General features: G+C 31.5%; 1 protein-coding gene and 1 long non-coding RNA gene across 8 annotated transcripts in view; one reads left to right on the forward strand and one right to left on the reverse strand.

The window, feature by feature from the left end:
• raw (NDT-like domain-containing protein raw) overlaps window positions 1-21,045 on the forward strand; it is a 326,151-nt gene extending 305,106 nt beyond the window's left edge. For all 7 annotated transcript variants that reach the window (XM_085822210.1, XM_085822211.1, XM_035360909.2 and 4 more), the window contains 3 exons: window positions 1,990-2,134; window positions 6,081-6,164; window positions 18,874-21,045. In XM_085822210.1, the coding sequence (XP_085678336.1) occupies window positions 1,990-2,134; window positions 6,081-6,164; window positions 18,874-19,014 (370 nt within the window). In that variant the 3' untranslated portion in view covers window positions 19,015-21,045. The remainder of the gene's footprint in view (window positions 1-1,989; window positions 2,135-6,080; window positions 6,165-18,873) is intronic.
• The window catches only part of LOC146995915 (uncharacterized), a 47,518-nt gene continuing 20,728 nt past the window's right edge, over window positions 439-27,228 (reverse strand). Inside the window, exon 2 of the long non-coding RNA XR_015042692.1 lies at window positions 439-1,579. This is a non-coding gene — a long non-coding RNA (uncharacterized LOC146995915). The remainder of the gene's footprint in view (window positions 1,580-27,228) is intronic.

The raw sequence follows: 27,228 nt of genomic DNA on the forward strand, positions 1-27,228 counted from the left end.
ATTAAACTATTTTAACATATAGTTTCATATAAACAAACAACAATTCTTAAAATTTGTATATATAATTAGTTCATTTGAGAAATTTTAAAAAGTGTATGTTTGCTATTGGATTTTGGAATTGAGTAATTGAGTGAAAAAAATACTTGAGAAGGAAGTTTCTGAATAAAAATAATATTGAAAAAGTTTAATTTATAATTTAGGACTAAATTATTTCATGAAATTTTATACTAATAAATTAACAGTATTTTTCATTACCTTTTAATTAGTCGCCTTTTAATTCGGTAATTATGTTTTAAATTTTCTTTTGGCATAATAATGGAAAGCTTGGTAGTATAACCAAATTAATTCAAATAACCAAAATAACTACGAAATTATAAACAAAATTGCCTGAAAAAGAAAATGCAACACTATGAAAAAATAATTTGAAATAGGTCAGACTTTGTACTTAGATCCATAGCTCAAGACCTGATTTAATTTTCAGAGTAGTACAGTGATAGACACTTAGATATACAGAACATTAAAGATATTTTTTGGCTTCCATTTCATTCAGTACAACCTTGAGTACTTTGTTGCATTGAATCAATAAGTATTAAAATTGTGTATTCTGGTAATGAGTACTAAGCATTGTTGGAGTGTTTATGTAATCCCACAGTTAATTTTCATTTTATGATGGAGAAGAGGTGTCCAACTGACACCTAGTCATGTTCCACAAATGCTCAATTGTATCGGGTTGCCAGGAAATATCTGCACATCTTGCAATGCATTAAAGGTGAGCTAAGCTGTGTGTGTCCAGGCATTATCTTGTGAGAAAATTGTATTTGTTATGTTAGGTGCTACAAAAAAATATGCTCTTGCATCAATGTAGCAGCATCCTGTTAATGTCTATAATGCACCTTAGAGATAAATGGCTGTTAGCATGAATGGCATTTAAAATCATTATTCCATGTTGGCGTCACTCCAAAATTGCAGATATTTATCTAGAGACCATGTTGCCTCCACACTTATCACTTGGAGACAAAAATGAGTCATCACCAAAAACCACACTATATCATTCAGCAATCCTTGCTTCTTTATTGTTATGCTCTTGCACACTCATCAGTGATTTGCTGTTTATGGAAGCCTTCATAAAGGATGGCTGGGCATGAAACATGTATCAGCCAATGATCAGTAAACTGTCCACAACAATATTTAAGCAGTGGAAACATCCCATACATCTTTTTGAAAATGTTTCAGTTTTGGAGCATTGGAAAGATGCAATGTGACATCGTATATAATGATTATTGTGCTGTGATATCTTTCTCCTTACTCTGAGCTCCCTTCCAGAATTGTGTTTTCTTTGTGTGTCCATTGACATCATATCAAAGTAGTAGTTGTGACATCAACCTGCATTTCCTGTAGGATATGCCACAATAGCCAGCCAACAGTATGGAGCTCTAATGTGAAGCCTCCCACAAGCTCACCTGTTTGCCAATTCTGAATAAAATATCTTTAAAGCATTATCATTTCTTCCTTCATTACCGGTTTGCCAATTCTGAATAAAATATCTTTAAAGCATTATCATTTCTTCCTTTATTATGCCCTGAAACAGGAAAAAAGATGAGTTATTGCTTTGACAGTATTGAAACTGAAGCTGTTTGGATGCCTTTATTCTATTTAATAATCAACTAATTGACTTGCAAATCCAGTCATTTGCATAATTTGTTTATATTCGCTATCACAAAAATTTGCACTGCAATGTGGTTTTTTCTTTATGGTTTGATATTTTCTTTCAGGTATTGTATATATGCTTAGAAATATATGCATATAAGCAGTGTTTAGTTCAAGTGCATGCTGTTGAATTTTTAAAAAAATTTTGGAATTTTTGTATTTTAGTTATTTAACAGATTTATTATTGTCTCTAGTATGTTGCATTACATTTTTAACATTTCTTATCACCTCAAAAGTTATTCTTCAAAAACTGATAGAAGCTTTTCTTTTCTTTTTCTTTAGAAAAAAAGGTTTGACATATTTTTCCCCTCAGGATGGTGTGTGGAGTGAAAGATTAATTCCTATGGAAGCTACAAATATGGAAAATAGCCAAGTCTTACTTTTTGTAATAAAAAATGATTCCAGATCTTTAGCCGATATGATTTTAGTAAGTATCTTGCATCTTACCGTTAATTAACTGTACTTGAATAATACTGTGAAAAATGAATTTTACTATTCTGGGTAATATATATATCACTTTATTATTAAATGAAAAATTACTCAGTCCTTTGACATACAATGACATCTGAGATGCATCGTATATTATTAATTTCAAAACAGATTTTGATGGATCTCAAATGTCACAAAACTGTAATCACTTCAAAATGAGTTCAGACCATAAAGTGCACATTTATTTATACAGTCAAAAGTAGTTAATTCGGACACCCATAATCCGGAATGATCTATAATCCGGACCTCAAAGCTAAAATCTTTCTGCACATGCGCCGCATTGACGCATGCGCATAGGCGTTTTACTCGTGCGCGCAAGACATTTACGACTGCGCATATGCGTCTGCGCAAGTGCAGAATACGTTTTCGCGTGCACGTTTAATATATAACGGACGGTATAAGCTAAAATTATCTATTTCAGTTAATGTTGATGATTGCGTTGTTCCTTAATCTTCAAACTGGATCTGGCTTATTATTTTTTGCAGACTGTAAGAGCAATTTTCTAAAAGTAAGCTTGAACTTTCGATTATGTCAAATAGAATTTCCGATGCTGGAGCTCCCAAAGGATCTAGAAAACGAAAGTATGTTTCGATGTCCATCAAACAAAAAACGAATTGCTACAAAAAATGGATAAAGGCATATTCTTTGTTTATCTAACCGTTCGGAAATCTGTTTATCAATTTCAGGCTGCTCTGCGCCAGGGGGGGACGTCTCGGCGGGCAATGAACTGGAAGTTGATTTGTCAACACTATTGTTATCTTCAGGGCAGATGTTTTTATTTTATTCAGCTTATAATTCCTTACTAAATGTAGTATTTAATTTCGATGTACTCCGTCTTTGATATGATTTAAATCAAATTCCTCGTCATTATAAATATCACAAATACAAATCAAATAGTTTTCTGGTTGCAATTTTCTAATTTTGGCGATGCGTAAGGTATGCTTTACGCATCCGCGCGTTGAAAGAAATGTTTAATAAAGTAATCAAATAAATATTAGGCTTCTTTTTTGGTAAATTTTGATACCCTTTAGATCATAATTGCTCATTATTTTATAAATTACGGTTTCATATTTTTAATTTTATAATTTCTGTATGCCATCTTACCAGATTTAAACTGATGATCTATACTCCGGAAAAATCGATAATCCGGAATTGCCGAAGTCCCGACGAGTCCGGATTAAAGACTTTTGACTGTATATACATACATATATATATATATATTATATATTAAACACATCAACTTTGAATTTTACTTGTATGTCAAGGGGTTAATTTTCCCCTTCTTCCTAATCTTTCTTCTTTTCAGGCAAAAAATATATGTTCTCTCTCTCTATTTTTCTTTGAGGGGGAAGGGACTGGAAATTTTAATGTCTTAAACCTGTTACATGCATGCATTATGTTTTCTAAATGAATGAATTTAAATATATCCTTATTAATGTATAACAGTATTTACAATGCTTAACAAATTGCTATAAATGTGAATAGTAATACAAAGAAACCAATAACTATTGTGATTACTGCAATTTCCGGAAGAAACGCTGCGCCATTTACGTGTTTAAAACTTAAATTTTCAGCGGGTGCGTCGTTTCTACCTATGCGGCGTTTAGGTCACTAAATATCAAATATTTCGTATGATGGTCATTGTACATAGTTTGGATAGCCTTGTCATTCATTGTGCATAGACTGGTGCTGTTCCCACACAAAAGACCACTCAGTTGCTTTTTGCAAACATTATTTTGTTTACATTCTTTCCCTTGAATGGATCTACATGCCTTATTCACCCTAGATATCTCAGAACAATAACATCCTTCCCCCTTTCAAATCAACAATCTCATCAGTTTGAATAGTTTTTCTCCTCTGCCATTCCATGAATCTTCCAGTACCCATCGTCTCCCCACCCCTGCCTTTTCTGCAATTTTTTTCAAAGGCGGACAGGACTCCACCTGCCTCGCAATAACGAACTCTGACATATTTCCCCTTCAGCATGAATCGATTTTTCTTGGCATTCTGCCAGATACAGATCCCATTAGTTTGGGTACAAGTACTTGTTGGATAGTTTTTAAGTAAGAAGGGAGTGGAAAATTTTTGAAACTGTCACCTAAACTGCACAGAAGCTATACTGCTGGTTTTAAGCTTAATGTAATTTCACGTGCTGAGCAAATTGGAAATCAAGCAGCAGCTCGAGAGTTTGAAGTTGACAAGAGATCTATTCGACGTTGGAGGACTGAAAAAGAACTTCTTAAAAATATGCCACAACAGAAACGAGCCAAAAGATGTGGTACTGTAAGGTGGGCGAATCTAGAGGACGACATTGAAAACTGGAAAAAGGAGCAACGAGGAAAGGGAATGGCAATTTCGACTGTAAAAATTCGCTTACGAGCAAAATTTATAGCAAAACGAATGAATATAAATGATTTCAAAGGAGGTGTAGCAGATTTATGAGAAGAAAAAATATTTCTGTGCCTACTAGAACAACAGTCGGGCAACAATTACCAATGGATTGGCAGGATAAAAAGGCATCTTTTCTAAAATATGTGACAGATATTATTGACAAAAAAAAACTTCTAATCACAGATAATAAATATGGATGAAACGCCGTTAGATTTCGACTCTCCTGCAAACAGAACTGTTGATGAAACTTGTGCAAAAAACTGTATCTGTGCTTACGACGGGGCATGAAATAATGTCATTTACATGTGTGTTAGCATGTGCCGCAAACGGTGACAAGCTAAAGCCGAGGATCATTTTTAAACGAAAGACTATTCCGAAGGGAGATTTTCCTAATGACGTAATTATTTGTGCAAACGAGAACGGCTGGATGTTCGAAACAATCGTGCATGAGTGGCCACAAAAAGTTTGGCAGTGTCGTATGGGATCTTTTTTCCAACCAAAAGGGTTATTGATAATGGATTCCATGCGTGCTCATTTACTTGAGTCAGTGAAAACCAGATGTCAAAAATTGTCTACGACCGAAGCAATAATTCCTGATTGTTTGACAAAAATCTTACAACAGTTAGATTTATCAGGTAATAAATCCTGAAGCTGAAGTCCGAAAGTGGTGGGAATGTTGGATGAGTGAAGGATTGCATACGTATACCAAAAGCGATAAAATGCGTAGAGCATCTTAAGTGCGTGGAAATCGGTAAAAACATCGTCAATAATAGCAGGGTTCAAAGAAGCTGAAATTATATCCTTAGATAAAGAGACTGTAAACCAAGAGGATGAATGTGACAATCTGGAAGACTTGGACTTAGATCAGGATTTACTAAATCTTTTTAATTCAGATAGTGAAGAGTAAGATTTTGATGGCTTCATATGATATATAGTTTGCTGTAATTCCTTTTGTAAGTAAAATTTAAAACTTCCTTTTTTCATCCAAAGTTAATATTTTGTTGTTACAACATTTTTTATAATATAGTCTGAGTATTACAAATATGGATTTCTTTAGTGGGTAAATACAAGTATATATGTGAAGCTAAATATACTTTCCACATTTCTTACCTTTAATTTATTTTTGAGTTATCGTTTCATTTCATGCATTTTTCTTAACTGGTATGTAATATATCAGGACTTAGGTTGAGATTTTGCATCTATACGGCCCACGACGATGTCACGCGCAATTTAATCTATTGCTGCGTTTACGATGATGCGGCCTTTCTTCCGGAAATTACGGTAACTTTTCAAAACATATTTATTGCAGATTTAAAATATGTAAGTTATTTCAAGGAAGCATAAGAAATTAAAGTTTAATCAAGTTGTAACAACCAAATTCTTATTTTATCCATTCATAAAAAACTTGATAGTGTTTCCTTGGTATTGTGAAAAAAATTATAGTAGAAGTATGTGTTGAATCTGTTATGTTTCTTTCTCTCTCTTTTATCTAGGCAGCTCATTATGTTGGTCTTGGATGTCAAGTTGTTCTTTGTATCCAGTACATACCAGATGATACGGAAATCGATGGAGAAAAGGTAATAAAAAGTATTATTTACCAAAAATAGGACTGATGCTTTAAATGAAAAATCAAATTTTAATGTGCTTGCATTGTAATTCAAAAACACATTTACAGTTGTTCATTTTGGTACTTTTTTGTTAAAGCCATACCAGTAGGGAATTTTACTGGGAGGAGGGATGTATTTCATCAATGCCAATTTAATTAAGCTTCTTTTTTTACTATAATTATCTTTATAACCATCAGTAGTGTTTTTCATCTAATCTTAATTCCTTTTGTATAGTAGTGAATAGGGACACCTCTATTTTCAGTACCCTAGGCAAACAATGCATTTCATGCCTAAGTTAAACATATTAATACTTTCTAGCAAAACATTCATTTATTTAGTTAATTAAAAATGAAACATCTTAAATGTTTATAGACTGTTATAAATGAACATTAGGAATCTTTCATATAAAACCGTCATTGATGGTGTCATGATGTTGTATTTCTTGGACAATATCAATTGATAGAAATTCAAGAGATTTTAACTTTTCTTCTCTTAAGCATGACCTTAAGCTTTTATCAGTTTCAGCTTAGAAAAACTTTCCGCTGCAGTCCTATACCAGGAATTAACAATAAAAAATCTAAACCACCCATACATTAGCATAAGTATCTTCTAAAGAATATGTATGAATATAGGAGGCAACTTTAATGTGTGTTCAGAAAGATCACTTAGGACCTCCTGAACATCATCTGTTTGAAATCTTAATTACTTTCACAAATTCAGCATTCCATCCAGAAAATAATTCAGCAATTAGACCCTCAACCCAAGAGCAGAAAACTTCTCATTTATTTACTAATCCAAAGAAAGGATTACAGGTACATTGGAGAGAGAAATTGTATCAACAGGTGGTTTAGCAGCATCACAGAATGCTAAATTTAAGGAATGAAATTTACAGGACACACAGTACTATTATTCAAAATCAAAATCTTCTCCTGAATGTCTGCATGTTTGCCTGTCATATTAGCAACGTGATATTATTCTGAACTCTACAGTTATTAAGCTGAAGATTATTCTGATTCAAAAATCCAACTATATTTCTGTCACTCCTTCTCTAGTAAAGCTGCCCAGAATCCCTTTGAAATATATAGGTTATAAATTATTTATAGGTTTAAAAGTACTTCTGTCAGTTTCAATATATCTTAATATCAGACATTTATTTCTTATGGTGTATGTTTGATGTGCAGTCAAAGGTGATCAAATGATATTTTGCCATAACTACTTTGCATTTGATTTCATCTTTAATTTTTATTTATATTTTTATTTAATTTAAAATTTTAAGAAATTAAATTTTAACACTCTTTCCAAAATAGTGAATCTGTTTCATTTGCTTTTTCATGGCTCTTTGGATATACTTCAGTCCTACAGGATTAAATTATTTAAGTAATTGGATTTAAATTGAAAAAAAATTCCATTGCTTTCCTCTTATAACTTGCTGGTAGTTCCACTTAGAACTAGATTTATGCATGGTATTGAAGAATTTCCATTTGTCTGTTTAGAATCTCTCTGTGCTTTCTCTTTCTCCATTAAATTTATCCTGCATATCAATATAAAGGCTGTTGTTCACTTTTAATCTTCTTTGTTTCAATTCATTGCTAATGCTTTGATATGCCAAATTGATGTTTGATGCTTCTTGAGAGTGTGATTTTTATTTCCAATTGCAGTTTCCAGTATTCATGAGACTACCACTGTTGCCCCTTTCAAATAATTTGCAAGTAAATCCGAAAACTTCATCAACATTCCTCCAATACACAAAGTAGCATAAGTGCCATATTTCTTCATGGTTTTCAAGAACTCTTGTGAACAAAATTGCTCATAAACAACTATTATTCTTATCTCTTGGATATGTATCAGTGTGCCGTACTTTTTATTTTGATACTACTAGATATTGTTGAGTTCTAACATATATTTGTAACAGCCATGTTGTTGGATCAGCCATGTTGTTGGATCCATGTTTTCAGGCTCTTCAAATTCTGTGCTGAAAGCACCACATTCAGATTTGTAATTTATTTCAGTTTTCTGCTTAACAATATCATGAATGAGCATTAAAATTCTATTAGATCATATATCAGATGCTTTCTCAAATTATCTCATACTGATGCATTCTCATTATCAACATTTATACAGTCCACTTCTTCTTGAGATGCATTTCCCAACTGTAGATTCTCCAAATTTTCAACTTCTGCAAGTGTTTCATGTTTAAAAGATTTATTGAAAGTACCATATAGTTTATTATTATTATTATTTCTCCTTTGTCCTTGAGTGTCCTTTTCTTGTATTCATATTCTGATGGCTTTACTTTCTTCATTTTTTTGATTAATTCTGTTGACAGTGAACAAGAAAAGAAAGCTGTGGTAGTGATATTAGAGAAGTAAATAGAGTCTTTACCTAAAGTCTAGATATTTTATTACTTGTAAAACCAATCGGGAAGTGATTCAGTGATAATTGGCATTGAATAATAAATGTCTTACTACAAAAACAAAATAACTGTAGCAACAGTGAGATACAAAGAACTTGTAAAACCAATTGGGAAGTGATTCAGTGATAATTGGCATTGAATAATAAATGTCTTACTACAAAAACAAAATAACTGTAGCAACAGTGAGATACAAAGAAAAATCAAAAGCAGTGATACAACTTAAGTGAAAAAATAAAAATTCTATTAAAAATTTAAAGAATGTCTGTCACAAGAAAATGATCTGTCAAAAGTTAGCTTTAAAAAGTATAACAAATAAAATACAAATAACAGTACCAAAAAAATAAATTTAGTATTCACTTGTCAACATACAAATATCTCATGCCTTGCTTCACTCCAGATATTGAGTTTATAAACACTGTGCCTTCTAAAAAAAACATGAGACATCTTTTTATATATATTTGAGGGTATGCAAAAATATGTTCCTCGGTGGACTTGCGTGTTAAGTTACTGTATTTTAATACATTATCCCTGTTTGTTAGAGCATTTTATTGCTTGTGAGAGCTACTAAGTTGTTGTTTTCCGAAAATCAGATCCCTTGAAGCATCTCCTTGAAACCAAACCTGACAATGGATTTCTTTATTTAGGATTTGAAATATTTCATGACTTCATGTGTCATTGCTTTCAAAAGAGAAAATGTTCTCAGCTGTGCTAAATGACTTTTTAAATTGCATTTGTGCTGCTGAGTCTTCATTCCTTTTTTTAAATGTAGTGTTTATATTAGTTTTAGTCCAAAGGTGCAATTTGCCCCGAAGGATTATTAATTTCGTTTTGGCATTTTGCGTCGAAAACTTAAAAATCTGTATCACTTTTCAAATCGTTGCCACCATATATTATTATCCTGTCTTATGTTTAAAGAAATTAAATAATGAAGAATCTGCATAAATGTATGTATGTTTCTTGCATTGTGGTAAAACTATGGTACCTAGAGCCATCAAAATTTGAATAACGTAATCTTCCTAATAAGGACATGTGGAGGCCCTGATTTTAATTTGAAATTTGTTTTATTATCGATTTCAGGTTTTGAAACACTTCAATGAACCTTTGATTAAAAAACTAAATGATTTCAAAGTGAGCAATGGCAACACTTTACGAAGAAACGTTTTTATCTCCAGCACACGAGACTCTATATTGGAAATTCTGAAGATATGCTCATTTAAAAATTAATTTGCAATATTGCTGTTGAACTCAATTTTATAGTTTGGGTTCATAGGACATGATATTTAATAAATAAAGGTAACACACAAAACGTTAAAAAAAAAAAAAAAAAAAAAAAAAAAAGCCCCTTTGGATGCAATTTAAAATTTGAAACCTTTCATATTTTTTTTAATTTTTACTCATTTAAGAAACAATAAATGTAATTGCATTTTATCTCTATTCTATGTTTAACCTTTTTCCTGAAAAGGGCTTCAGAAATGAAACCAACAAAAAGGAGAAAACATTAGTGACATTGTGAGAAAGGAGAAAACATTAGAAAATAAAACTAATGTTCAGAAGAAATGCCCCACATTGCTTTAACAAAAAAGTATCATTTATTCTTTTTCTCTTGCTGAATTTCTAATTTTTATTAATTTTTTCAGTAAGTAGATTAATACTCTTTATAATGCTTTGAATAGTATTTTGAATTCAGTTATTATTCATATGCTGAGCATTAACTATTTAATGTTTGGTGTTTTTGTTAAGGAAACATTAAATTACAAATTAAAATGTAAATACTGTTATAATTAGAACATTGTATTCAAGTACTGAAGTTACATTTTAAAGTGACCTAGAAAATGAAAATTTTTAGCTTATTTTCTTTGTCCATTTTGGAGAATTTTGTTAAATTTTTATCCTGTTGTGGGGAAAAATTACTTTTCAATACAATTGCATTAATCTTTAAAAGGATAACAAGATTGTGTGCTTAATAACAATTACCATGGAAACTGAATCTTTCTCTCTGAAAACGTTCTTCACATAGAACTATGGGAGTACATTGTTGCAACATGGCCTATTTTTCTATAGAAATAAGTTTTATATGGTATATGGGCATTGCCTAAGACAAAGAATGTTATTTATTTACCATAAATGTGATTTACTAAAATGACAGTAGTTGTGCTAAGATTGTTAAAAACTAGGGCTTTAGGCACTAATATGGATCAATAAATTTTGTCAAAGCTGTTACCAAGAAAGATAAGATATTTATTTGCATTGTGTTAGTTATATTTTTAGTGAAGTCTTTATTTTCAGACATTATTAAAATAATTCTGAAATTATACAGAAAGCATTCTGTGCTTAAAATATGATTTGTTTTATTAGGTTACAAAATTCAACTGACATGGATAATTCATTGTAATAAAAAGTAATTTTGAGTTAAATAAAGAATTTTGTTGATCTTTGTTTTAGAAGGAAAATTTCCCTAAAGCATCTTATTTGAAATATAACAAGGAGCTTTAAATCATTGCTTAAACCAATGCGCATTAAATGTATTATTTTTACTTTTGTTGATGAGATCCCATGTTTCTTTTTGACACATATCTAACTTCTTGACCATCTTTAGGCTATTTAATAGCTTGTCACTATTTCAATGCAATTGCATACGTAGTCAGTGACTTACAGTATTGTAATTGGCTATCTGTCTAAAAGGATGAGTTTTAAGTAATGTGGTAAAATGGTTTATTTAATAAGTTAAATGCACATTATGCCCCCATGATTTAGTATTTTAGCTATATTTTTCAAATTATTTTCTGTTCTTAATGTATCGTTTCAAAATGTACAGGCATAAACCTGCCAAAGAGAGAGTGAAATAATTTAACTAGTAAGAATTAACACACATACTGAATACTCCCTTCCCTTTAAAAACTTTCCTGTGCATAACTGTTGAATTGTATAATTACAACATGTGATATTCTTCATTTAATTGCAAGTGGAAATAAAAAATTTTGCATTAAGTTTTACTGCTCATGCTAATTTCTAAAAATTAGTCAATTGATTTATGCTAACAATTAATGAACTGAAATAATTAAGATAAGTTACTGGGGGAAGGTTTTAAATAAATAAACTTTCAAATTCAGATATAAGCGGAGGATTGCATACAACATGCTGATTTTAAAATCATTTTGTGTAAAATGATTTAAGCAGTGTGAATATACAGATCAGCTATCTGAATTGAGAAAATTGTTAGTACAAGTATCAGATCAATTATTTTGAACAAAAGGATAGGAAATATTTTTATATATTCTTATTGGCAACACTAGAAGTTCTTGAGAGGACCATTTGTTACCAGCTAAAAAAATTAAAAAGACATATAATCAGTATTGACAAATTTGAACTGTAAAGTCTGATTATCAAGTTAGTCTATAAGAAGGATAGCTCTTAGTCTATAAAAAAAATAGTTCTGTATTTTTTTGGACTGCAGACATTTGAATGACATGAAAAAACTGCTGCAAATAAACACTGAAGAGAATGGATGGGAAAAATTTCTTACCATTTAGCAATGAACAGAATACTGATATCAATAGTAATAGCTATATAACTTGTATATACAGTCAAAAGTTGTTTATCCGGACTCGTCGGTACTTCGGCGATTCTGGATTATCGATTTTTCCGGATTATAGATCATCAGTTTAAATCTGGTAAGATGGCTTGCAGAAATTATAAAATTAAAAATAGGAAACCGTAATTTATGAAATAAAGAACAATTATGATCTAAAGGGTATCAAAATTTACAAAAAAAAAAAAAGCTTAGTATTTATTTACTTTATTAAACATTTCTTTCAATGTAAGTTGTTTAAGTTGCTTCGTTTTATGTGATAATACTTTCTCTTTAATTCTATAAACAGACATAATTTCTTCTTCAGTTACAAAGTTCCGCTGTTGAAGTCCTATAATTGCTGTGTCGAGAATACCGAATAATTTGTCAATCGAAATTTTTTCGTTTTCAATAACTTCTGTGTCACTTTCTTCACTATCAGAAGCGAATTATAATAACAAGAAATTTGATTTAAATCATATCAAAGACGGAGTACATGGAGATGAAATACTACATTTAGTAAGGAATTATAAGCCAAATAAAATAAAAATATCTTCCCTGAAGATAAGGATAGTGCTGACAGATCAACTTCCAATTCATTGCGTGCTGCGGCGTCTCCCCCCCTCCCGCCGCAGAGCAGCGTGAAATTGATAAACAGATTTTGGAATGGTTAGATAAACAAAGGATTATGCCTTTATCCATTTTTTGCAGCAATTCCACTTTTCGTTTAATGGACTTCGAAACATACTTTTGCTTTGTAGATCCTTTACATATTAGTAAATATATATCGGAAATTCTATTTGGCATAATCGAAAGTTCAAGCTTACTTTTATAAAACTGCTCTAACAGTCTGCAAAAAATAATAAGCCGGATCCAATTTGAAGATTAAGGAACAACGCAATCTGCAACATTAACTGAATTAGATAATTTTAGCTTAGCTTATACCGTCCGTTATACATTAAACGCGCATGCACACACGCATATTCACAGCCGTAAAGGTCTTACGTGCATGCATCAACGTGATGCATGTGTAGAAAGTTTGTAGCTTTGAGGTCCGGATTATAGATCATTCCGGATTATGAGTGTCCGAATTAACGACTTTTAACTGTAGTAATTTTTTTGTAAATAAAATTTGTGAAATAAAAATTGAAAATTATAAAATCATGAATATCTTGGTATTCAATCCCTGCAAATCACACAGAAAACCACTTGATTCTTATAGCAAAATCTCACTTCAAGCTAGGTATACATACAGTGTTCTGACTTTGTTTCAACATTTGAAAATGCCCATTTATATACTGAACTGTTCGTTTATGTGCATTAGAAAGCATATGCATAATTATTTTCCAGATGTGTTATGAAATATATTATTACATAATTAGAAAAAAATTGCTAAAATAATTATGTTCGTTAAAATGTAATAATGAGAAACAAATAATATATTAGAAATGTTATTAATCAAATTTAAAAACCGGAATATTTTTTGTCTTTTTGGAAATTTCCGAATTTTTAAAGAAATTTTAAATATTTAAAAGCAATTCATGTCTAAAACTACTAAAGCACTGTTAAAGAAAAGAAGAATGATAAAAATATTAAAGCAAAGTTATAAATCAAATTGGTATTTAAATACATGCATTGCTGCAGATCAGGTCATTCATTAACCCTTTGTTGTATACAAATAATCTAGAGAGGTTAAACGAAAATGTTTGTATTTTCTCTACTTAAAATAACCTTAGTAATAATAAAAAAATTAATTTTATTCAAATTTCGTTTTAAATAATTGCTACAGTTTGTTCAGTACAGTAGACAGCATGCATATACGTACATGCATACAAATCTCTTCCCAATGATTTACAGTCATTGCATTTGAAATCATTTCCTACCTTGTTTGCAGTGATCATTACCATCTTTTAAATGGTAAATCTACAACTGACATGTACATAAAGATCCCCCAAAATACCTTCATTTCATTGATTGTGATTGAATTCATTTTGTTACAATTTTGTAGCCTGTACTTATTGGATTCAAATGTCAAATGTTGTAGAAATTCCTTGTCAAACATAAACATTTCCAGTGGTGTTTTGGCTTGATAAGGAGTACAGTTGGGTTTAAATTGACTCTTTTCGGTAGATCTTTATCTACCCACTCCACAATTTTCTCAAACTGACATTTAAAGTAAAATGTCTAAAATTACTAATTATGAATAAAAAATGGCAGTATAAGAAAATGTAAGCAATATTATATAATATTTACTATGAGAAATTGTACCAGCTTGGAAACAGAAGTAGCAGCCATTTTCCAAATAGCAATGCTTTACTTAATGATGCTATACAGCCATCTATGATCGACAGTTGAAAGTTCTAATAATATAGAATGAATAAACACAGGAATGAAATCTGTTAAGGCATTTACAGAAGAATAAACAAATTTAAGCTTTTGTCTACTAGAGTGGACATGATGCAACAAAGGGTTAAAGGGAGGTACATAATTAATCCTTTGGTACTATAATATTTTACACTTCTCTGTTTAGTGAATTTTTTTGCAGAATTCTGCCTGAGGTGGGAGCTTCCTTGTATAAAAACATTAAATAACAAAGTTTTTGAATGGGTGGTTTTTTTTTTTTTATTATTATTATTTTATTTTATTTTATTTTTTTGAAAGCTTTCTATTTCTACTTTAAAATTATTTATTCATTTGCTGTGACATGTACATACATGTAGCTTTGGTCCTAAAGAAAAGCCATGTGGGCTGTTATTTGTAGTCACATTCCATTCTATATGAGGGAGGGAGGAGTTTCTTTACTTAGTAATATTTTGCTCTTACGTAGCATTGAAAAATTAATATATATAATAAAAATATTTTTAAAATATAACTGCACTGGCATTGATAACATTACAGAATTTTATGATATGTGTGTCTTTTTTAATGAATATTGCCTGTATGTATTGCAAATGACATTAGCATAGTACAGTATGAAGATTTTATTGTGGAAAGTATGGGAATGCATGAAGGGAGGCTTTGCTGGTCATTTGAGAAACAGGAATAAAAATGCTGCAATCTTCATTCATGCTGTAACTTTGTGTAAATGTTTAACTAGTATAAGTTTTGAGAACATGCTACAGTATATTTAATTCCTGCAAACATTTTAATATTACACAAACATATTTATATCGATACATATTCAAATAATACATTGTAGAAATTATCTGATGCATTAAATTTGTATGTTTATGGCAGTGACTGAACAGTAGTTGTTCTGTTTCCTTAAATCTTTAAATCACCATAGGCTTTGCTATATTGTATAATCAATATTATAACAGCTAGAATTTTGTATGTAATTTATTCCTTTCCTCTCTATCTCTTCTTTCTACCCACCAGTGGCAAAGCAGTTAAGCCGCTGAACACTGGTAGTTTGGTCCGAGGTTTGAATCCAACGAATGGGCTGAGTGCATGGATGTTTTCATGGTTTTCCCCATGTGTAACATGTATATGAGTCGTTTCTGTTCGAAAGTCCTTCCCAAAGGCATCGCTACCCTTAATCAGATACCCTCGAGTCCTTTGCCATAATCAAATACACCACCTTTCCTCTTTCCATTAAATCAACAGAGAGGAATGAAGGTTTAAAATGACATATCTCAAAGAAACATTTTGCAAAAGAATTCTACCATAAAAGAGTTGTTTCTACAGGACATACAATTTGAAGTCTAACTTTTTGGAAAATTGTGACCAGTCATCACTCACACATTGACAGGCGAGGTGGAAAATAATGTATGACAATTTAGTGTGATTGGCCATTTCTTGGCTTTTTATATGACAAACTGGCTTAACCATTTAATTTCTAGCAGAGTTAAGCATATGTCAATTAGTGAATAAATATGTTTAATAGAATGAATTTATTATCTAAAAATTTTTCTCAAAATGAAATAAATTATCCTAATATTACCTCATGAATTGTATATAATATTAACACATATTTTATGGAAAATATTCAGAGATTAAATAAATTTTTCAAATTATTGTGAAAAACCATATTCAGTGTTATAAATGTTATAGATATTTCAGATTTGTAAAAATATCCACCAATAGTGATTTTCTGAAACGGGCTAGTGTTCCACATTAACTAGAAATTGCTTTAATTCATGAAAATCATTGCTTATCCATATAAAAATTTGCTTAACAAGGGAGAATCCAGTAACATTTTTACTTAGTCTTTTGATGGGAAAAATTCGTGTGGAAGAAAATATGTGTGACATCACCTGAGAAGTAATTAAAGTACAAATGGTTTTACTCTCGGGAGTTTAATAGTGAAAACTTAAACATGTCCTTTTTAGTTGCTGGATGTCAATATATGTGTAAGATATTAAAATAAAATTATAGTCATTATGAATTATTAGAAAAACATTATCAGACCTAACATAGTTATCAAATTTTTAGGTTGCATGTGTATTTAATAAAAACATTGAACATGCCCTGTGTCTTAACTCTTTGAGGAGCAGGAAAAGTCAATTAACTTTTTCATCAAAACTCTTGTTTTATTTATTATATCAGGTGTTACAATGAAATTATTTGCAAGAATTACACATATTTTGTCCAAGATGTGTGAAAAAAATGAGTACTTCTGGTGGTTAATGTCGGTGACTACCGTCTGCAGAACAAATCCCTATAAATCAATCTGTATAATACTCATGGAAACAGTTTTTCATTTTCAAGCAGAGTGCAACTTTGCATATGCTGCACTCCCACATTTCGAAATTGTTAAATGTTCTTTTGTAGATTGTGTGCATTAAAAGTAATCTTGGGTTTTCATCCGCAGAGAACCCGTTGGCGATTCGGGAAAGAATCCATTGGCGCCGTTGCATTTTTACTCGCCAAGCTCGCGGTTCATCGACGATGAGCCGAGCCGTAAATGTGATATTTTGTAAACGTGATTTTTAGTGCATGTAAATTCAAGTTAGCAAACAAAACAAGCATATGGTAGTAAAAATTCACAGATAATAAGCATGTAGATGTAAAACTAACCGGTTAAACGTGATATACGAAAATAAATGTGAATTAAATTCAAGTTAGCACAGAAAAGAATATATTAAGCATAAGACAATATATAAGCATTTATAACGGAAATAAAAATTCATTTAAAATTATAAATTAGTATTAATGTATTGAAATTAACCGGTTAAACGTGAGAAACGAAAAACATTTGTCTTAAATTCCAATTAACACAGAAAAGAATATATTCCTTACATCAGCAGTGGTTTGCTAATTTTGATGACCATGGTGATGCATCAAACTATTCTGTCATCTTAGATAATCAATAATATTTTTTTATTTCAATTTAATCATCTATTTATGTCACACCTACCATCCTCTGAAAGGTTATTGTTAGAAAAGCATTAACAATATATTATCTTGTTAAAATTTTACGCCATAAAAATTGATTTATTCTCATAATTTTAGATGACAATAACCAATAATAAAAATAAAAGCATTATTTAATTAGTTAAAATGCACATGCATATTTTTGCGGCCTACGGAAACAAATTATTTTAGAGGTTGGAAACCTCATTGTTCTTAGAGTTGTTAATAATTAAGAACACACAACGTGAACAGCCGTGTTACAAATTAGCATTCACCCCTCCCGCCGTATTTTCTTCCTTTCATCCCGAACCGAGACTGGCCTCTATCTACGAAAATATTTCTATCTATTCGTTGTTAAAAATTTCAGAAAAAATAATAATAAATAATAGAAGAATAATGTAAATCTGCAAATGCGAACAACAACAGTGATATTTCAACAAAATGAATGCAAGAGAAATGGTTGCAAACTTCGAACAAGCGAATGCGATAAATAGGCTGGGTTACCAGGTTTGAACTATTATCGCCAAAGTTGGCGATGTTTACATTTACCGGGTTCTCTGCGGAAGTGCTTCCGTAATCTTAACAAGAATGATGAAATTTTATAACATATTCATTAAATTTTATAACATTAAATTACAGTTTATAACAAATAATAAAATTTGAGTAAGAAATCATAATAAAATAAATTAAAGGTAATAAAATTTGAGTAAGTTATAAGTTGTAGATCTCGTTTCATTTCTTTTTAATTGTCTTCATATAATACTAAATATTTCTCCTTCTCTTACCATTTTATGTTCAAAACAGAAATGTCAAAGCAAATGCCAAAGCTTTTAAAACTGAAATGTCTTGAATTAAAAGTTGGTAACGGTAATTATTACTTTTACATAAAATGTAAAATATTTATCCTTTCTAATATTTTTAATTGTGTTAATTTTTTAAAAAGTGCGATTTTTTTATCATTATAACATATTTAATGGTCATTTCTTTTATTATTAAAAAATATTCATAACACTGTATTGTAATTTGAAATTTCCGTGTAGATTTTTTTTTTTTTTAAATAAGGTAGTACATCCTTTTAAATCAAGTAGTTTTAATTTGAGCAAGCTGAAATTGTAGGGTTTTTTTTTTTTTTTTTTTTTTTTTTTTTTTTTTTTTTTTTTGAGATTTTTTTAATTTATCAGGTAATTCAACATGTGAATATTATGTATTAGATATTATTGTAATTTATTATGTCACAGAAATTCAAATTTAGTTCATGTGATACGTTGTATATATTTTTATCTGTGGCTTTGTTCTTATTGTTTAAATATAGGTGCATTAAATTCTTTCTTTCTCGATTACAGCTGTCTACTCAGGCTGTCAAAGATTATAACAGAGGACGTGTTTATCTTTCGGACTTAGCAACTAGAGCAGGTGTGCCAGTTTTTGAAGAAATTGATGAAGCTGTTAACTGTGCTGTGAATATGTGTCTCCAAAATTCTTAGTTTGTAAACTTTTCAGGAGAAATCCTGGAACTTTTGAAGATCTGATATTATTCCACAAACTTCAGCATTAGACTTTAATGGCAGTTTGTTTGGAATTACAGACATTGCATTGTGTCCTTCTATCATCAGATGTGAAACATACGCACAGAGTTTTTAGTTGTTTTTGTTTTACACATTGCTCATGTGTTGGTAAAGATTTTAGTTGTGTCCTGTTTTTTTTACTCAGCGAGTTGAACTTTTCTACTGTTTAATAATAAATTAAATTATGAATAATTCTTTAATATATTACACTGAAATGGGACATAATTTGCCATACAGACTGTTGAGAATCATGTTCGTGAAGGATAAATCTAAGATTTTTAATTAATGTAAAAAATATTAATTACAATTTTTTTTTTTTTTTAAATTGTATAGAATGTATCAAGAAGAGTATCCTTTCGTTGTAAGTACAGTTTACCACATCTGAAATGCATTATTTTTCCTATTCAGAACTGCCTCATTTTTATTACATTTAAAAGTATTCCTGTAATTTTAAGTTGTTTATTAAATGATTTCTTGAAAAGTAGAATGCGACTGCAAAGAGAACATTAAAATTTTACCTGAATACTTAAATATAAATTTGATAATTTTTTGTTTGAATCATGGGAAAAAAGAGAAGCATTAGAAATAAGTATTAATTAGTGATGTAGATTATTCTTCGTTTTTGGCAATGTTCCACTGTACATTATCGATTATTAACAGTATTAGCACTACCATATAGTTAGGCCTTAAAAAGCAGTGTATTATTTTTTTACAATATGTGTTTAATATGTGTTATGTTTGTTATGTGTCATATGTGTAAAAGGTAATTTTTAAGTTTTCGCAAAATGCAAATTTCTAATTTGGTTTAATTGCAAAATGGTATTATTTCAACTTCTTTAATTGAAAATAATTAAAGCATTGAGATTAGAAATGGTGTGTACCACCATTTATCCAAATTAAATTTTTTGTGCCGAAACACAATATATGAAGAAATGCTGCAAGTCATTTTCCCTTGGAAAATATATTGGTATGGTGAGAACAAAACAGAAGCCGATAGAAAGATTTTTAAATCTTAAAAATTTCAAAGCAGCAACTACCACTTTTCTGGTCTTGGTCATCTGGTTTGAAAATACTTTTTTTTACATAATTAAGCTGTTATGTGCACATGAATTTGTTTCTGAAATACAAGATTCTCCACTAGCTTTAATATTATGTTTTGTAACATTTATAACAAGCTTATAATTCTTCAAAAATATTATTTATTAATTATGTTATTAAAACTTAAAAAAATATTATGACCTGTACACTTTACCGTATTATAAGAATTGGAAATCAAATAGGCATAAACGATATTCATATGACCTGTGGTTAATTTATTACTCCTTATATAAACATGGAAAATCTGAGACAAATAATATTTTTTGGTTTCCTAATAGCTCATTTGTGTGATTGCTTTGTAAAATGTTTGTTTTAATATAATTTTTAATATATTGTATATATGTATTAAGGGACCAACCACAGTTTAAATATTCTTTTTAATTGAGATTTTTTTGTTATGAAAGACAGATTTTTGCATATTTTGCTTTTTACATCCATGTGTTTTTTAAGAACTGATTCCATACTGCTAAATTATTAGCATTAAAATTAAATATGGAAACTGCAGATATTGAAAACCATTTGCTGGGGAAATTTTATTTCATAACCTAAATCTTTTATGAAATAGCATGTGTATTTTAAAACTTCATAGTATTATTTATGTATTTACCAATTGCTTTTTGTGATAATGAAAATTATTATTTTAATGATTAATAATTACAGTAGTTGCTAATGTTAACAAAAAATATAACTGATTCATATAACAAATATCAGTTCTTGTAGGGTGTATGATTATTAAGGCTGTTAGGTGTTAATTTAGGGGGATTTTTTGAAAAATAATTTTGCTAACTTCACTAAGGTGTAACTATTGTATATATTTTCCTGAAAACAACAATTAAATCTTTATATAAAGTTCTATGTGTCTGTGTCTTTTCCTTTTTTAAAACATTCTTTTAAATACAAGAAAACTGTGATTATCAATGAAAGGACATAATCCGCACTCAATTGTAGATGCAAACTAACAATTTCAATTTTCAGAAAATTCAGAACAGCAAATTTTATTATTATTATTATTTTGGCATGTGTAGGAAAATAAGCTCTTTAACAAAAAATACAGCCTCCCAGGACAGTATAGTGGTTAGGGAAGCCTGACTGCGATACTGAAGGGCCTGGGTTCGAATCCCATAGAAGGCATGGTTGTAACTATCCATCGCTTCATAGCAGGCGACGGTGGCCCACCTATTAGGTGCCTCCATAATAAAGAAACCACCACATCTGGATTTATATAGATTATTGGACTGTGTTACATTGTAACTGTTCACAATCTGCCATTGGGGGAAAAATATTTTTATAATGTATTTGGTTTAAAGAAACTAATTAGTTTTATTATTAAGTTATTTAGCATTTTCTGAACCCATATAAGCTTTTTTTTCTATAATAAACACGGATCGTAAATATCGGCAAATGTTTTGCTAATTCCTACTTTTAGATGTTTATACCGCCTTTTTCTTTATATTAACTTTGAATCGATATGATTAATTTAAAAATCATATTGCATGTTTAAAGGATTCATTTGTCTTATAACTTTTGCTTTATACTTAATAACATTGTGTAGCTGGTTTTTTACATTCCACGCAAACATCAATTGCAAATAGAGACAGGTTTTTGAAAGTACTTACGAAGACATTTCTGGATAAAATATGATGAAGAAGCTGAGGCCGAACAATAGAGAAATTTTCTTTTAATAACTTCAAAGAAATTTTGGCACATTTTATAGCATTTCTAATCTTATTTCACCTATCATAACAGCAGAATTATCCTAGGAAGTAAATTAAGTGAAATCATTATCCTAGGAAGTAAATTAAGTGTATCAGGAGTTTTGTAAGTGGTGTATGTATTTGTTCATTCTCTTGAAGTATAAATGTTACTTAGAAAGTAATTTTATTGGTAGATGTGCAGTATTTTTACTCAAAATTTTGCGATGCCTTTAAGAATTTTCCTTATCTGTCTGCTATGTATATTGACGTTATTTTGTTTGTATGCAGTTGTATAAGTTTTTTTATTCTGTAAATTGTGATTAAATAATATTTAAAGTGTTTTTATTTCTGTGAAAATAATCTAGATTTGATGTAAAAAATTACAAAAGGTAAAATGCAGACAAAACTCGGATATGATAAACGCGGTCAACAAAATTCACCAATTCGTACAAACCTTGATCTTGAGGTATGAGGTTTATAGGCATTCTTCTGTACCATTGTACAGTGAGGGAAAAAAATATTAAATTCAACTGTTTGTAATGTCTACCTAATATTTTATTAAGTTTGAAGTACAAGCATGTTACTGTATGCATCATATATTTATTAGTAATATTCACAAAATTATTGAAACTAATTTATAGTATCTATAAATTTTGCATCAAATTATGATTATATTGAAAGTACAACTTTCATTTTAAATGTTAGTAAGACCTGTCTTGATAGAGCGTAAAGGAAAAAAAAACAGCATGCAGTGTCTCTCATTAATCCAGACACTTTTAAAATCAGCCAGTTGGCATAGTGGTGCAGTTTGTAGCCTGCCTAGAGCGATGGAGGAGCTAGAAATTTTGGGCCATTAAGGCAAAACGTAAAGTAACTATAGTGGAACCTTGAGATACGAGCACCTCTGTAAGCGAGCAATTCGAGATACGAGGAAAGTATGAGCGAAAAATTAGTCTCTAAGTACAAGCATTGGCTCGAGCAATGAGCCAGGCTTTTGGTATGCGAGACGCGTTTCCCGATCCAGCTCGACTCGAGGAACCATCTCGTCAGATCATTCAGTGTTCTTTGATCTACGTGTTTGTGCGCTGAGTTATTTTTTTTTTTTTTTTTCCATTTAACGTAAAAATAATTATTTTACGATGCCTGCCAAGAAGATTGTTGCCGCAGATAGGCTGCAAAGGAAAAGAAGGAAGCCATGACCGTTGAAATTAAGAAAGAAATCATAGATGTTATGAAGATGATAATACAGATACAATTTCTTGGATTAGTTGCACTGTGTTGTCCACAGATTGAGGATCGAAACTTAAGTCAGGAATACTCTAGGACCACATTTGTTTCCATGCTGAATGGACGATTCGCTGTATTCTGAAGAAGAAGGAAAAAAGTAAGAAACTTGATGTGGCCTAAGGAGTTACCGCTACTTCCAAGCACCCTCCGAAACTCCTAGATGTTGAGAAGTTGTTGATGTGGATTAACGAGAAGCAGTTAAAAGGCGAATTAGTGCCGGAAGCTATCATTTGCGCTAAGGCTAAGAATCTGTACATGGACCTCCTCCGAAAAACGACAGGTACATTGACTGAAGATGAGACTGCATTTAAGGCAAGCCGTGGATGTTTTAAAAAATTTTTACAGAGAACCGGTGCACAGTATTGAGCGACATGGAGAGTGCGAGCTGCTGCTGATAAATTTCGCCCAGAGTTCCTACAATATATTACTAGTGAGGGCTTTCTTCCCCTGCAAGCATTTAATTGTGATGAAATAGGTCTTTTTTGGAAAGAAATGCCTAAGAGGCCCCACATCACGCAAGAGGAGAAATCTTTGCCTGGCCACAAGCCAATGAAAGATAGACTTACCCTCGTGTTTTATGCCAACGCAAGTGGAGATTGTAAAATCAAGACGTTGCTCGTCTACCACTCGGAAAATTCACGAGTACTCAAGAGGGGGATGGTGCAAAAAAACTAACTGAATGTGATGTGGCGGGCCAACCTGCGTAACACGGCAATTTTTCATCGAGTGGATTAATGAAGTTTTTAATCCCTCGGTGAAGACCTTCACGGAAATAAGTTCAAGGCTTTGCTCGTCCTTGATAATGCTCCTGCACATCCTCCAGGGCTTGAAGATGATTTGCTGGAGGTACTTCAGTTCATAAGTCAAGTTTCTTCCTCCCAACACCACTCCAGTTCTCCAGCCTATGGAGCAGCAAGTTATTTCCATATTTAAGAACCAGATTACAGTGGCAAAAGTGTTTTGAAGTAACTGCAAATACAAGCCTGACCCTCAGAGAATTTTGGAAGGATCACTTCAACATCCTGGTCATCAGGACCCTGAATTCAGCATGGAAACAAGTGTGGCCTTAGAGTATTCCTGGCTTTTCGATCCTCAACCCGTGGATAAGAGAGTGCAGCTAATCCAAGAAACTGTATCTCTGGGGGAAACCATGGGTCTTAATTGTGGATGGTGCTGATTTGGATGAGTTAGTGGAGGAGCATAGTGAAGAACTTATAATTGACGAACTTAACCACTTGCGATAAAAAGACGTGCCACGCACGTCGAGATGCTTTTGTCTCAAACTGCGAACGACGTGAACACCACGTCGATAGGCATTTATCGCAAAAATAAAAATAACGTGGTGCACACGTCGCCTAACAACGAGATTGTTTATTTCTCGAGTTACAGCTCTAGATTGCACTCGCAGGAGCGGCGTAAATGAGACACTTTACCGCTTGTTATATTATAGCACACGGCACCGCAACCGTGAAGTTTAGTCGTAGCGCAAGTGGTTAAAGAACTTCACAAGGAGCACCAGCAAGAGGTGGTAGAAAAGCTTTCGTTAGGGCAGGAGATGAGGCCTCTTTCAGTAAAGATTATGGGAATGTTGGCAAAGTGTGAACAAGTGAAAACTTTCTTTGAAGAAAATTATCCTAATAAAGTAGTGTGTGGGCGCACCATGAACTTGTGTAATGATAATGTAGTGTCGCATTTCAGAGTCATCTTAAAAAGGAGATAGAAGCAAGCGTATATAAGTTTTTGGTAAAGCAACTGCAACTGAAAGAAAGTTAAGTGATTCTGATCCAGAACCTGCTTCCAGCATTATTTATTAGAAAAATTGATTTTTATGTTGATATTTGTGGTGCCGAACGGATTAACTGGATTTCCATTATTTTCAATGGAAAAGTGTGTTTCTAGATATGAGGAATTCCCTATACCATCTGAATCCCAAAACAAATTAAACTCTTATCTTGAGGTTCCACTGTACTTACATATTAGTGCAAACACCTAGCACAGTTTGGCATTTTTCATTTCGGACTAAACATATGCAAAATCTCCACAACCAGATTACAGTGGCAAGCTGCAAAGGAGCAAATATTCAAAAACCAAAAATGAAATAAGAAATTTACATCTTTCACTCCATCAACATCAGGAGGTTTGGTTCAACGAAAGAAGCAAATAAATCAGCCAGTTTCTGAACCAAAAAAGGCACAAACTGAAGGTTAGAACTTAAATATACTGAAGTACATAATTCTGAATGTTATATGGATTTATAAAATGCATAATCACTTCGATCGTTTGCGTGTGTTTGTTAAGGCAAATGAATCTATATGCTCGAATCAGTAACTGGTTGAAACTCCTTTGGTGGTGATGCATGCTTTGTAAATTTTGAGGTAAGATGATGACTTTGCTAGCCGAGGGAGATATGAGCTGCTCGGAGACAGCGCTGAGATATGCGAGCCGTATGGGTTCTAGCATTATCCTCTTAGAAATTGGATCCAAAATCATGTGTCAGTGAAGGGTAACATAAACAGCCGCAGGATTTTACCAGCGTATCTTAAAGCTATTAAAGTTGTATGTAGGATGGCTAGGGTCAAACTGTTGTAAGAGATAGAACTCGGTGTCCGCCCATAACATCGCGGACGAAAACAACGCAAGGCGAAAACATCGCAAAGAGAAAATATCGCAGTTCTAAAACATCGACGTCGAAAATAAAGCGGTTTAAAAACATCATCGTTGAAAACATCGTGGTAAAATATAAAGTAGCTACAAATCATCGTATGACGATAATTTTTATTTTCACACTTTTTTTTTTTTTTAACTAATAAAATTTTGCTGAAAAAGGAAGAAGGAAACTTAAGCATAGAAAATTTAATGCAACTTATAGATTATACTTTTCATGAAAAATTACCAGTAAAAACTTTATAACAATGATTTATTAATGGTCTTTGTTAGTTAACTATGTCGGTTTAAAATTAAGTGCTATAAGTTGCATTAATTTTCTATGCTTACGTTTCCTTCTTACTTTCTAAGTAAAAATTTATTAGTTAATAAAAATATGTAAGTAAAACATATCCTTCTTTACATCTTGCACTCACAAATCATTATGGGGATATCCATTTACAATTATTAAAACCTGGAAAAAAAATATGTCTGCGATGTTATCGTCATGCGATGATTTGTAGATACTTTATTTTTTACCATGATATTTTCAACGACGATGTTTTTAAACTGCGAAGTTTTTGAACCGCTTTATTTTCGACGTCGATGTTTTGTATCACGATGTTTTAGAACTGCGATATTTTCTCTTTGATATGTTTTCGCCTTGCGTTGTTTTCTCCGCGACGTTTTCGTCCACGGTGTTTTTGCCGCGATGTTTTTGGCTTTAACCATAGAACCCACATCATCACATACGGGGTAATGATTGTGTACTTCTGTAAAACAAAGGTTGACAGTGGCCGATGGCCCTATCCACACGCATACTCGATGGTAAATTTTGCGAGACTGAATGCTATACGATGGCATTCGGCCGGCAGTTATGATGATCAGCTACGACAACTTCAGACGACTCTTTCAATTCTGTGGGGTTAAAGGACGATGTGAGCTCAATCCTGACGTAGCCAAGCACCGTGAGATGTTGAAAGGCGCACAAGTGATATTTGTTTATTTATTTATTACCATTGATCAGGCTTCTGAGCTAAAGTATATACCAAGCAGAATAGTGCCTGCTCAGCGGATAGATCTGCTATCCAGCAGCCGCTACAAATAAATCACGTATTAGACGGCATTTATTTAGAAAATCGGAAGGTACATACTAGATATAGCTCAGAGTTATAAGTAGGTACTTAATAGAATACTGAAACAGTTCCTCTTTAAATTTTACAAGTAAGTGCTTAATATAATAAATAATAATGATATAAAAAATAAATGAACAGTATAAATAATATATGTAAATAAATAAATAAAAACTTTATGCAACGATTACTTGCTTAGCTAGTTGATTAGTATGATTATCGTTCATTACAGAGCTGTAATATTTTAGTCAATTTAGTTAGAGCTCTTTGTTTTTGAT

Source organism: Stegodyphus dumicola, chromosome 8, assembly GCF_044657685.1.
Source record: "Stegodyphus dumicola isolate Sdum_Otavi_A_Nest chromosome 8, ASM4465768v1".
NCBI classification, from domain to species: domain Eukaryota; kingdom Metazoa; phylum Arthropoda; class Arachnida; order Araneae; family Eresidae; genus Stegodyphus; species Stegodyphus dumicola.